General features: G+C 43.0%; 1 protein-coding gene across 1 annotated transcript in view; it reads left to right on the top strand.

Annotated features, from left to right (window-relative positions):
• Positions 1–14,382, top strand: part of kl-2 (dynein heavy chain 2, axonemal kl-2) — a 61,783-nt gene that overhangs the window by 37,647 nt on the left and 9,754 nt on the right. The window contains exons 34-49 of the mRNA XM_076373018.1: positions 467–652; positions 745–964; positions 1,867–2,033; positions 2,406–2,626; positions 2,715–2,824; positions 2,891–3,006; positions 3,065–3,165; positions 3,399–3,577; positions 3,714–4,013; positions 5,064–5,348; positions 6,570–6,757; positions 8,488–8,663; positions 9,524–9,675; positions 11,351–11,515; positions 11,592–11,758; positions 13,247–13,418. Coding sequence (XP_076229133.1) covers positions 467–652; positions 745–964; positions 1,867–2,033; positions 2,406–2,626; positions 2,715–2,824; positions 2,891–3,006; positions 3,065–3,165; positions 3,399–3,577; positions 3,714–4,013; positions 5,064–5,348; positions 6,570–6,757; positions 8,488–8,663; positions 9,524–9,675; positions 11,351–11,515; positions 11,592–11,758; positions 13,247–13,418 — 2,905 coding nt within the window. The remainder of the gene's footprint in view (positions 1–466; positions 653–744; positions 965–1,866; positions 2,034–2,405; positions 2,627–2,714; positions 2,825–2,890; positions 3,007–3,064; positions 3,166–3,398; positions 3,578–3,713; positions 4,014–5,063; positions 5,349–6,569; positions 6,758–8,487; positions 8,664–9,523; positions 9,676–11,350; positions 11,516–11,591; positions 11,759–13,246; positions 13,419–14,382) is intronic.

The following is a 14,382-nucleotide window of genomic DNA, read 5'->3' as shown; positions in this document are numbered from 1 at the left end:
CATAGTGCTTTCAATTCATCACTTGTCTTTTTCTAAAATATTCTTTCCTAGTTAGAACCATTACCAAAATAACTAACGATTCAATTTTTCAACGTTAAATTCAAGGTTCTCTATATTTTAGAATAATAGATATTACAATAGTGTAATAATAATATTATAGTTATAGTAGAATTTCACTCCATAGCACATCACTGGAGTCTCGAAAGCAAAAGTAGAAAAATAGACTTTTACATTTATGAACAACCTTATAACTCAATCGTTAAAATCTCAAGAAACAAAAACTAGAAAGAACGATTCTTATACATTGAAATTCCCTATTTCCCTGATGTACATTCCCAAACTATCTATTCCCGTTTAACAATTACACACTCGCTGCCGTCTAACTGCTAAAATCCTTGCAAAGAGGCAAGAAATTAGCAAACTTTGGAACAGTGGTTGCAAACGAACTCCACCGAAAATCTTGCAGTTTGATATGGTCGATCTGCGGATCGGTGAACGAGGAGAGCCGATTTAGAGTGGACAATTACATTCGCGAGATCGAGGGCTCTTTTCCCCTGCGCGACACCGTGTACGAGTACTTCGTGGACCAGCGTCTGCGAGCGTTCGTCTCGTGGGAGGAGAGGCTGCCTCAGGCGTGGAGGATTCAGCCGCGGTGAGTTCGAAAATTTGCATCCATGAATACCCGTCCTCCGTTCCCTTCGCCGGTCGAATTTTCTAACCGGGTGAACGGCTGGCGAATCGCAGGACGCCGTTCTACAAAATCGTCGTACCGACCGTCGACACCGTTCGATACGAGTTCATCATCGGTTCCCTGCTAAAGAACGAGTTTCCCGTGCTCCTAGTCGGCCCCGTGGGCACCGGGAAAACCTCCATGTTCCAGTCGGTGCTGGATTCCTTGGACACAGAGGTGTACAGCGTTCTGATGTTGAACATGTCGGCGCAGACCACCTCGAAGAACGTACAGGTGTGAATTTGACCTGTGGAAAGGTGGACTAACGTTAATCGTTTCGGAAGGAATAAGTTTATTAGAGGAAAAGGTAGAAAGGAATATTCTTTGGTAAAAGAGTGAGGGAAATAATACAGTGACCATTGTGTTTAGTGTTTTAGATGTTTTAGGATTTTTAGAGTTAACGTGGCATAAGGGGGAATAATATTTATGTTTCAGATATTTCTTCTAGACTTTCTAGAGTTCGTATAAAATATATAAAAATAATATTGCGTTAATTGTGTGGGGTTTTTCCAAATGAGTGACTGAGTGTGGGATAAATGGTTCGTTGTGTGCGTGCGGGCGACCAGGTCGTACTGCGACGGACCGGCGCCGCGATGTTTGAATAGTGTGACTGCATTTGGAAAATCTTGTGTGGCTGAAAGAATGCGAGGTACAGTGTCTGGAACCGAGCGACTGAACTGTGAGAGAAGCGTGTACGTGACTGCGTGAATTTTGACCATGGACGAAAGATGCGAGTGAGAAGGGTGCAAGGGTAAGAAAGACAGAGTGAATGGGGGTGTGCATGAAAAGCGAGTGGAGATGCGTGGCCGGGAACAGTTGAGCCTGACTTTTTCGAGCGAGACATTCAGCGAGACATTCAGCGAGGCATTTTGAGAGAGAGTTAGCGAGTAACCCTTAGCGAGTCAGCGAGTTATATTAAAATATTCTTCACATTTTTGTTATTGTTACCCAGTGAGTGTATCTTTTCTTTTTATTCCTCATCACGGCAACACGTGGGATTTTTAACAAATTAATCCTACAATTGTGTAGTTTATATTTTACATATCCTTTGCAAGCTTTCTAGAGTTAATATAAAATTCATTTGTTAGTACGATGATTGACAGCAGAATAATATTGAATAGACAATGCATTTTTAGGACACTGTAGAAAGCAGACTAGAAAAACGCACGAAAGGGATCTACATTCCCGTCGGTGGGAAAACTTTGATCGCTTTTATGGATGATTTCAATATGCCCATGAAAGAAACCTATGGTTCCCAACCGCCCTTGGAATTAATTAGGCAATTGATAGGATATGGATTCTGGTACCTATAAAATATTCTACTTTTACATTCGCTCAACTTCTGTTCCTATTGATCAATCCATAACAATTTATGCGTGCACGAATGTCAGTATACTGATTAACACTATTTCTACCGAAGGTGTCAAATGGCACCTCCTGAAATTTCATCTTAAAATTATTTTCCGAGTTTAGTCGTATATTCTGAATTGACTTTTCGACTTTTCCAATAACGATTATAAAATTAACTACAGGAAATGCCCAAAATTCAATTGAGGACAAATTTTTAAGCTGAGAAAATAATTTTAAGTTAAAACTTCAAAAGGTGTCTTTTGACACCTTCGGTAGAAATACTGTGTTAAATGATGTATAGTGTATGCGCGGTGTATTTCTGAAGGTACGATCGTCAGAAGCAGACAAAGAAGTACGTGCAAAGTGTGCAGCTAATGGCTGCCATGGGTCCCCCCGGCGGTGGCCGCAACATTATCACGAACAGACTTTTGACGAAGTTCAATGTTATCAACATGACGTTCCCTGTTGAGAAGCAAATCGTGAGAATATACGGGACAATGTTGAACCAACATTTGGCCGAGTTTCATGCGGAAGTCAAAGGAATAAGTTAGTAAAACGCGAAGCAGCAGACTGAACTTCTAAGAAAAAACTTCTCTCGTGGTTTCTCCGACAAAGAATTATTCTGTTTAATCAGGCAACGATGTAACGTTGGCTACCATTAACCTCTACGGTCACGTGATCCAAACTATGCTGCCTACTCCAGCTAAAATACACTATCTGTTTAATTTGAGAGACATATCCAAGGTGAGGCCATCTTCCACTTATACCGATATTATTTTTAATCAATAATTCACACCGACACTGTAAAAGGTTTTCCAAGGACTGCTGCGTAGCCACAAAGACTACCAATACTCTAGAACCACGTTTCTTCGACTATGGATTCACGAGGCGTACAGAGTCTTTTATGATAGACTCATCGACGAAAAGTAAGCACTGTATAATTTCGGAATGTATGTAGACAATCAGTGTGTAATATTCTTTCAGAGATAGAGAATGGTTCCTTCAGGACCTGAATCATCAACTAGGAAAGTACTTCGAAATGACTTTCACTAACATTTGCCCCGAGAAAGCGTGCCCTATATTTGGTGAGCTTCAAAATTCACTACTGAACATAAACACCCTTACTCTCTGAATTTTTCGTATACTTTTTATCTTGTGCATTCTATGCAATTAGTACTCCAAATTCCCCATAAATACATGCAGTCCCTTCAACGAATAAAAATTCGACTTATTATAGACCTAAATCAGGACTAACATATTCTCAGTTCCACACACTCGAAACGTCTGTACAACCTATGTTCTTCAAAAATACTCCCAGGTAGTTTCATGAACGCCTGGGACATATATGAAGACTTGACGAACATCAGCGCAGTGAGGGCTCACATAGAGGCTCAAATGGACGAGTACAACGCCTCGACGGGTGTGGTCCGTCTCGATCTGATTTTCTTCCGTGACGCAATCGAGCACATATGCCGCATCGTTCGCGTGATCTCGCAAGTTCGTGAACGCAGCACTCCCTATGCATCAATTCCCCGCTAACGAACAAACTACCTCCACCTCCCAGCCGCCATAAATCGATGTAACGTTCGGCGCCGAGCAGATATTACCTAAAGGTCGACATAATTTCCAACAGCCCCGTGGCAACATGCTTCTGGTGGGAGTCGGCGGAAGCGGAAGGCAGTCGTTATCGCGAATCGCCGGCTACATGTGCGAGCTAACCACCTTTCAAATCACGGTTACCAAGCTGTACAGGCTGCCGGAGTTCCGCGAGGACCTGAAGATCCTGTACACGAAGACCGGCGTGGAAAAGAAACCGACCGCGTTCCTCTTCAACGACACCCAGGTGGTCGACGAACAATTCCTCGAAGTTCTGAACAGTATGCTCAGCACGGGGGAGGTCGCCAACTTGTTCAAGAGCGACGAGATGGAGGAGGTAACGTTCCGGACTTTCTCTTGCTTCGATCGTTCTATTTCGATTATTTGTTTTTTTTTTTTTTTTTAGAAGCGTTTCAAGTGTTTTCTTGAAATTTTTGTCTGTTTGAAAGAGTAGAATTGAAATGGCGATAGTGCAGATTAGATTACAGTTCAAATTGTAGATTACTGCATATAACAGTTCTCGTTATTAATCTGATACCTCCAACAATGGAATTGGTAACAGGAGACTTTCAGGTTTTGGTAACGGGTAAAGTGAGACTTCCAAACATCAAATTTATCAAATCAAAATATCGGAAATAAAATGCACGAAATCTAAAATTAAGTCTATATCACCGCTTTCCATAAGTCGTCAAAAATATCCTCAATAATGATTATTCCCCAAAAGTACCGCCAGACGCGCTCAGATAATTGAACGGTAATCCCTAGAAGAACGCTACGTCAGGTTCCCATAATTCTCCTGCAAATACCGTTCCATACATCGCACAATCGCCGATTTCGACGTTCCAGCTGGCCAAAATTGAAAGCAATATATCGAATTTTTCAACAAAATACGGTTATATATATGATAACTAAAAACTATATAATACTCTACAAATAATCTACGAATCACAGTAGTTTATAACCGCACGAATAAAAAAGAACTATCGGTATCTTAATCCCACATTCAACAATCTCGAGGAAATCTTTCAACTTCCCCGTTTTCCAAATCCCCTTTTGCCGTCCAAAAACGCCAAATCACTCCGCCTCGAAACAAGGATCCCAGCGTCGCGTTCAATCCCAATAAACACCGGGGCGCTCGAATGCCGCAAGAAAATTTCCAACTTCGGCTCCCTCGTGATTCAACCGGCAGCCACCCGTTTCTAACCCCCTCCGTCCCCGAGTGTCCTTATCCATTTCCCGTTTCCCTGCATCTAATCCACTCGCATATATTGGACCGGGGCCGGAAGTATTTTCCGATACGCGTGCGGTCGGGGTGAATCCTTGCGACCGCGAACACGGTGCCGGTGTACGTCTTCGTTTCACGCAGCGCCAACCCTCTTCCCGGCAGATTAAAAAGCAGCTGATGAAGGAGGCGACGCGGTCTGGACGCGTACCAACCACCGAGACGATCTACGGGATGCTGATCGAGAGGGCGCGCAGCAATCTGCATCTGGTGGTGTGCATGAGCCCGATCGGGGACGCGTTCAGGAACAGATTACGCCAGTACCCGGCCCTGATCAACTGCACGACCATCGATTGGTTCCTGGAATGGCCGCGGGAAGCCCTCCTCGAAGTTGGCAACAAGTTCCTCATGAATCTCAATCTGACGCTCACTATCACCGGCGAAAATAAAGTGGTTGGTCTTCGGCTCGCCTTCCATTCCTCGTCTACCGTCCCCCACCGCCTCGCCGCCGTTCCGCGCGACCGATTCCATTCGATTCGATTCCGCCGGCTCGTGGAAGAGAAAGAAAGACGCCGCGATGGTGCAAGAGAGAATCGCGCGTCCTCTCTATTTCGTGGAATCCGATTATTTTCCTCTCCACGGGCTCTATCGGCGTACCGCGTCGTCTCCTCCGCCGGGGGTGGATCCTCCACCCCCGCCGTCCTCGCGCGCGAGGATCATACGACCGTCTAGCGCGTTTCCTTCCGGAACGCTCGGACGATTGCGCTCCCGACGACCGACCGCTTAATATTTTTGAATTTGTCTCGGCCCGCAGACTCGCCGGCCCCGCCGGTTATCGCGGGGGATCCTTTATGGATTTTCCGCCGTTCCGGGGGATTGATCTAGGATTTTGATGCACTCCGCGGACGCTGCGGGAATTTGGTTATCGTGTTTCTCGGGGGTTTTGCGGGGATTAGTTTTTGAATAATCTTTTGAGTGTTGGGACTTCGTGGAGCAGGGGTTGTTTATAAAGTAGGCCTCTTACGCTGGAGCGTTTGAGGTTGTTGATTAGGTTAGTATCTGAGGAATGATACGAAAGTTACATATTTTGTTTTTCATTTTTGCGACTGTTTAGACGTTTATTCTTTCACCGGATACTTTATATCGATTCCCACCCTCCGCTTTTTAAATTTCGTTTTATTGAAGGAGTATCGCTTTTTGGAGAAGCTCCAAATTATTATGGACGGTATACGTTCATTGAGTCGTACGCATGAAAGAAGTATTGGTTTTTATTAGGGATTCTGTTAGTAAATACTCGGTTCTATACTGACAATGAGTGAAGTAAGTCAAACTTAATACATTGCAATTTTGTTCATTTGAACATTTTTTGAATAAAATAAAATTTTATAGACATGAAAGAACAATGTGTTTTTTGTTTAAACGTTTCCTCGCTATCTGTTGTTGTTCTTAAGATAATCCGAGCGAAAGAAAATTCTCCATTTCTTCTCGTGAAATTCGCGAAAAATAATTGCAATGCATTAGGCTCGACTTACTCTACTTACACCCACAGTTTCATAATTTACCGAATTTATGGGTTCGATAATTTCCCTTGTCAATGTAAGTGTGCACCAATCGCTGTACAAATTTGCAGCGCGTTAATACCGTGCTTTGCGACGAAATTATTTACAGGAGCCGCGGCAATCCGCGACAGCAGCCCCGCTGCCACCCCTTCAGGAACGAATGAGGGATGGAATCGCGGGAACCTTCTCCTTGATCCACGAGACCGTGTCGCGGTTCTCACGCAGAATGGCCGCGGAGATGAAGCGCTACAATTACGTGACGCCAGTGAATTTCCTCGAACTGGTTGCCGGCTATAAAACGTGAGTCCGTCTTTAGATCCATTGAAATTCCTTGCGTTCCCAAGATTCGAAATTCTTCAACGAAATGGGACACTTCTTCACGGCGTCGGATCGTTTCAATCGTAAAGAGTGCGAATGTCGTAACGTGAAATGAATCTCGATGATAATCCAAAAACCACGTTGGCTTTGCGCTAAATTAACCGTGCTAGGAATTTCGAAAATTCAAGTCACCGTTAACGCACAAAATGATATGTTCAATTCTATTTGATTTGAGTAATAATTCTAAGATCAGTAATAAATAAAATTAAATTGTGTACAGCAACGACTAAAGTTCCAAGTTCCATTTCATTTTGAGCGTCAATGGTTGCTTCTTAAAGATATTCACCGCGAAAATCTCACGATCTATTTAATCACACGAGTTACCTTCAAGAGTTCAAACCGATTAAGTTCCGAATGACCTAGCCATTCGTCATGACATTCTCTCATGCGCGGATTAAGCACTCTCCACGAAATCAGCCATCTTTGAACACCAAGTCCCTTCAGATTCTAGTCCAAACTCGGCGCAGTATCAAAATTCAGTCTACTGTTTACCGGTTCCAATTACCCTCCTTCCTTTCGCCGAATGTACCGGGTGTCCCGATGTACTTTATCGCCCGAAATATTTCCTCCACTCTGAGAACTTGTTCGAGGACGTTTCCCGAGGAAGTTCGGTGCTTGAACTCGCGGTCGATTGAACTGGCCCGATGAAAAGATCGCGACAGTCCTTTTAAAAGGACGAAAACAAGCCAGATAGACTTTCCTCTTAAAGCAGAAATATTCTCGTAAAGGTCTCCCACTGAAACATTCTGGAATTGTCCTCCTTCCGCGGCGAAAGAGACATTTCGAGCGAGATTTAACACGTTTAATCCGGCGTAGGTCACCAGTAATCCACAAACTCTCCTTTTATCTGGTTGCATAATCCACTGGCGGTTCGTTGCTAATTTCCATTGTCAGGAGAAATCATAGCCGTCAACCAGCGAATTTTTATTTAAGTTCAAATGTTTGAAAACATAATCAGGAAAACAGAATTGCTAAGGGAAAAGATTTTTCCTAATAAGTACTACAAAAAGAACTTCACCTTGAATATTTTATATATTTCTTCGTGTCTCGTGCATTTTATGCAATTGTGTACTTTCAAATTTATCAATAATCACCATATCCAGCATCATTCCAAGTTAAGTATTGATTATAGAGCGAATTCTTACAGAAAACAGCCAAAGTCCTACCGATATCCCTTCAACCTTTATTTACTCAAACCTCCAAACCCAGTTACTCATCTATGACACAGCCTTCACAATTTCCGTTCTCCAAATTTTCAAATTTGAGCCAAATGGACTCATTCTCCTACACACAAAAAATTTCATCGAACCGTCTTCGAACCAACACCTAGCACATCTCGAACTGCGAACGCTACACTGTCTTCTTAAAACCTACCGAAATTCTGTCAATCTGTAATATTGTTACAATACAGAATACAACGATATCACGAATAATAAATGAAAAATCGTGGCACATAAGAAATTATAAATTCCTTGAAAAATTCCAAAAATTCTATCTTCATTCGAGATTCCTAAAAAAAGTGAAGCACCTACAAAATGTACATTCCCGGGTCTTAGAAGACCCGCGAACGGTCGTATTAACGAACCACCCCGTAGAACGAAGGGAACGATCCACCGTTGAACGTCGAATCGTCACGAAACGTCGCGTTTCAGGATGCTGGCAGAGAAAAGGCAGGATTTAGCAGACCAGGCGAACAAACTTCGCAATGGCCTCTCCAAGATCGACGACACCCGGGTGAAAGTCAACGAAATGGCGGCGGAGCTCGAAGTCACGCAGCAGCAGGTTCATAAATCTACCAGGGAATGCGAAGAGTTCCTGGTAACGATAGGTGCATGTCACTCGGCTTGACGCTGATGTATTATCATTAGTTGCAATTGGATCGATCCATGGCCAAGTTTCCGCGGGGCTCGTAGAGCACGTTTCATAATCATTCCACGTCCGCGGCAGCTTCAACCATTGACTTCCCGAAAATCTCGCTCCGCGCTGGCGAATCGCACTTGCGAACGAACGGCACGCGGAACGCCATCGAGGGGCTCGAACGAACGGTTCCCCGAGTAATTAATACGATGGAAAAGTTTAATAAGAACTACGGATTGCGGAAGTTTCATTAACGAAGAAAATATTTACTTTAACTCGACACGATGTAAAGAACAGCGTAATCGAATGGCCGGCGGCAATTTGCGCGTTGCAAATCCGTTTCTGGGAAGTTCTTTCTCCTGGTAGTTTTCTTTTGTAGCCGGGCTTTTGTTTGCTATTGCTGGTCGTTTGTTAACTCGCGAGTTTAATTAATGACGCGGGCATTGTGGATATCAATTTTCAATCGTTCTTTTGGTATATTTGTTTCCGAACTGTGATTTTTTAACAGAATATAATACATAGATTCTACTTCAGCCTAATAAATTCTTATGAATCTTTGAAAACGATTCTATTGGAATATTCACGGTTCATTTTGTAAAAATTGTACAATCCTTAAATCAAAATTCACCGAGATACACATTTTCATTTAGAATCAAACGTCTTTATTCAAAATTGTCTGTCATTTCTGAAATTCGTATGAAAATTTCCCGTGGCGCTCAAAGGGTTAGCAAAAATATGATACTTTCTAAACGCGTGATGATTAAGGAAGCTTGATTCGCATAAAATATCTCGTTTCCCATAGACGACGTGTTAACATACGATTCCCGATAGTGAACCAGAGACGCGACGCCGACGAGACGCAGAAAACGGTAACGGCCAGGTCGCACCGGATCGTCGAGGAACAAAAGGAGTGCAAGAAGCTCGAAGAGCTAGCTCGCGCCGACCTCGAAACTGTCGAACCAGCTCTAAACGAGGCCATGAAGGTACCTTCCTCCACATTAATTCTTATCGTTCCGCCGGTAATACTGTTCCAGCTCGTTTGGTCTTAATGATCGAGCACCACTTCGCCGGATTCGCGATCGACAGGGGTGGAAAGGGGTGGCGGCCGAGCGAAGCGAACGGCATATCTCCGCCGGAATCGATAGGTAAAATACGGGATTCGATTGTGACTCGTATAAAACTTATTTAACTCGGACGGCCGTGCTTTTCCCTCCATTCTCTGCTTCCTCCCACTGCACCCTCTCCTTTTTCGGTCGAAATTTTATGCATCCGGGGAACTTCGCCGCGCGGAACTTTGACGGTGCGCTCGGTCCGCGTGAATAAGACGCGAATGTTGTATAAATTTGCCTTTCGTTACTTTGTTAAAAAGTTGGAAGGGGTGCGGGAAGGGTGGCGGAAAATTTAAAACGTACACCTGATCGCGAATTTATCGCCGTGGAATGGTGTATTTCCGGCGAGCGACTCGTTCCACAAGTTCCTCCCCCTTCCCGGGATCTCGGTGAAATCTTAAAGTATAACGATCCCCGTGAATCGGCACCGGCCGACCGTACACAGGATTCCGGGGATTTATCCCGTGAAAATAGTAATAATAGAAATTGGTGGGAACTTATCGGGGATGGATTTATTCCGTCGCTTTCGCTTGTATTACTCGTCCGTGTAACACGGTATTTATGCTGAGAGCTGCATAATATTCAAAGGAGAAGTTCGCGGGGGTGCGTCGCGTTAGGAAATTTATGAACATCTTATGGGGAAACGCGAACGAGTATTGAATGTTTTTGCTTGAAAGGGAGAGTGTGGGAATAGACATTTTTCAATCGGAGGAATACTGATATTTAATCAATTGTAGTAATTATTAATATGTTTATAGAATTATTATATAATTATTCCGAAGCTTCCTCATTTATTCTACTATTCTACTACTCTGTTATAAATTTCTCATAAATTCGTATAATAACTTTAACCCCTTGCACTATTTCTTTCGCAACTGCACGTGGCAGAACTATTTCATTGTTTATTTAAAAATAAAATAATTCTACTCTCATCCTATATCTACACTTACTCTAAAACACTGTTGATAATAAAATTGATAATATAAAAATAATATTTAATTTGGATTCGAAAGAATTAACCCCTTGTCCCTCAATAACACGATACTTGTGGCGAAGGTTTTAATCAGAAATAAATAAACATAAATATTACTCAGTTCTTATCAACTCAAAATATTATTTCTCCGTTATCAATTATTATATTTTACAACAAAAGGGGACATAGAATATACACAGAATCTTTCTCTACCTTTAATCAACCATTAACAATAAATTTGTATCGATCACAGTTGGAAAACAAAATCACCAGGGCTTAAATGACATTTGCATACATTAAATTCAATTTGCAGCCTTCATTTCGAATCTGACACAACACTCCAAGACACGAGTTTCGCAACTAGCACTTTGCAAGATGATTTCCCGTACTTTATCGAGCCCTTTTAAAACCCTTCCCCCCGGTTTACAAGAAGCTCGCGATTCACCGATTGATAGTATTCGCGGGTAAATGCCCAAGTCCCGCCCCTGACTTCCGCTTCATACATATGTATAGCCCGATCCGTCCCTTATCGAAGCATTCTCACCCTGCCCCGTTCTTATACGTTGACGCTTGCAGGCGCTGGACGCGCTCAGCAAGAAGGACATCTCCGAAATAAGATCTTTCACGCGTCCGCCGCCGAAAGTCGAGATGGTAATGGAGGCGGTGATGATCCTGAAGACCTCGGAGCCGACTTGGGCGGAGTCGAAGCGTCAGCTTGCTGACGTGAACTTTCTCAACACGGTACGAAATACGTCGGACCCCTTTCTCTCCCTCTTTTCTTTTCCCCTCCTGTAAAGCCGGTGACGCTCGCCTTCAGCTCCGGGACTTCGACAAAGACCACATCTCCGATCGAACGCTGAGAGCAATCGCCAGGTACACGTCCAATCCCGAATTCGATCCCGAGAAAGTCGGCCAGGTATCGATCGCCGCGAAGTCCCTCTGCATATGGGTCATAGCCATGGAGAAGTACGGGAAGCTTTACAGGTGATACAAGATAAATATCTTTCCGCTCCTGCGTCATCTTTGAATTAGTTATGACACGTTTACGCTAGAGCTTCGATAACTGTTCAGAGAACTGAGTGTTGATGAGATAACTTTCCGTTTCGCGTTTGTAGGAAAGTTTCTGGTGAAGTTGTCGATGCTCTTAGCTGCTTTGATTTTGACGATTTTCAATTATGTTGTTCGGGACATGAATTTGAACAAGTTTTTTCTTTATATGTTGTCAATACATGAAGAATCCTTAATTTCTAAAGAAATTTAGTAAGCTTCATATTATGAGATTTTTCTTGTTAAATTATATAATATTTCTAGTTTATTGAGGTTGAGAGTGATGTCTCTTTGTTACTAGGAGACAATTTTATGAGGTGCTTTTAATACTATACACATTCCGCGTGAAAATAGCGCAATAACTTGTATATTCGAGTAATGATACCAGAATATCCGACAATTATCGAATATTCTTATTTCTAAATTAATTAATTTACACAAAATTCCGAACGCAACGTGAATCATTTAAATAATTCAAGACGAATTATTCTAAAGAAGAATTGAAAATCTGTTGTACTGTTTGGATGGTACTCTTTCATTGCAAAACAGAAACCTGCATTCGCACGCTTTGCTCTCATTCTGGATCTGATCGACTGTCGCAGCGCCGCTGTAAACGTACCCTTACGAATTATAGGCCGACAAATTGTTCGGCGGGCTTTGTTCCGCAGGAAAAAAAGAGGAACTATGGAAATTTTCCTGAGAACAGTGGAAAACTGGGGAGTTCTTTTCGCCAGGAGATCGGTCAGGTCATATCAGAACGTATAACGAGGGGCGGGTCACGATTCCGCTCTAGAATGTTGAATAGTTTGCGGGGAATTAAGCGGAATCGCGCAACTATTCCGAGGGCGGTTCCACTGAAATAATTAATTTTGAAATAGCCTCCAGATCTATCAATCAGAAGCTCGTAGAGCTGTCGGAATCTTCCTTTACGGATGATTGTTTTGTCTGCCCGCTCGTGGCAAGATGAGGAATATCTGAAAGTTGGAAAATCGCTTTTCAGGATTCTCGTACTGGATAAAATGCATTCGACTTCGCTAAATTTACGCAAAGCTTTTTTTACAAACAACTTTCGAAACTCAACGCGTTCGTAGAACAATTGTATCTTCATAAGAAAATCTACTGAAAAATTATACAATTTTATAAATTCTATATGAAACATAAAACCTTAATTGACATGAATGAACCAAATGAAATTATTATATTTCACTCTATTGTTATGATTATTCAAAAACATTTCTATATTATAAATAATACCCATATAATAGAACATTCATCGACATAAGGAATACAACAAGAACAGCACAATTCACCTTCGCGCATCTCGAAATCGCGCGGCGCGTTAACGGCACGCCGATTCACGCGTTTAATTATCACACTTAAAATTAAGGGAGCAACTTAATCACGGGGTTTCCGTGTGTCTGCCAGGATCGTCGCGCCGAAAAGGGAGAAACTGTTCGCGGCGCTGGCGTCGCTGAAGCAGAAGGAGGACGCGCTGGCAGAGGCGATGCACCAATTCCAAAAATTGCAAGAGAAACTCGAGAAGCTGCAGGAGATGTACGACGCGAAGATGCGCGAGAAGGAGGAGTTAATTAAACTGGCGAGTGTGCAATCTCCTCTCGCGAACCGGAAACGGTCGGCGGAGGTGTCGCGCGCGAGCGCGGACTGCAGGAGCCGCGTGCAAGACGAGAGGGAGGCTTTAGGAAAGACTGTCTGCGAGCCGTACAGTTCTATTTACATAAACTCACGCTTCGGCTGCCACGGAAAGTTTCGTTTGCACGCTGTTTATAGGCGGAATATCGCAATAGTGATATCGCGGCCGCGCGGCCGTGTATTTACACGAGCGGTGTTCACCGCGAATTTTCTGGACTTTTTTTCCGTCCGGATGGACAACCGAGCGGGACCGTGCTGTTCCGCGTTTTATTTGCGTTACGCTGTTTACCGTTTCCGAACTTTTTTCACGTTACGGCCAATTTTGTTTAATTCGCTGTCCGCGGGGACCTCGCGTTTCTACTTGGCGACTGGCAATTTCACTGTTGCTTCTTAGAAGTCGTTCGGGCGTTGGGAACGACTATTGCTGGGGAATGGATGTGAGTCTATTAACACTTCGTAGATGAAGATTCTTTGAGATATACGAAGCAGATGAAACTGCATTATTAGTTTAAATCGACTTAGTTATCCAAATATGAAAATTTAACTTTGAAACGTCGACATTGGTCCGTAAAGGGTTAAAACCGCGATGGATCCTTCGAAATTCTTAATTATGATACTTTCTTTACATTCTATAATATTTTAGTCAAATAATGGCTACAATAATTCATTAAAACCTAATGAAAATGAATCTAAACCGCCGTCTAACGTTGAAACCACGATATTTATTACTTCCTAGTCTAATCTTCATTCGGACCATTTCGAATGGCATCGAGTCCTTCGGGAAGATTGATTCATCGTCGGTCAACGATGATTCGGATCAGATTGCGGCGCTCCACGGTCAATCCTTTTCCACGTAGACACCGTGTAGAAGTGGATCCGATTCGAAAAACGATTGTTCGCAGGGATTCCCG

This window comes from Nomia melanderi, chromosome 13 (genome assembly GCF_051020985.1).
Source record: "Nomia melanderi isolate GNS246 chromosome 13, iyNomMela1, whole genome shotgun sequence".
Taxonomy (NCBI): Eukaryota; Metazoa; Arthropoda; class Insecta; order Hymenoptera; family Halictidae; genus Nomia; species Nomia melanderi.
The sequence above is the reverse complement of the archived record's forward strand: the minus strand, read 5'-3'. Positions and strand labels throughout refer to the sequence as shown.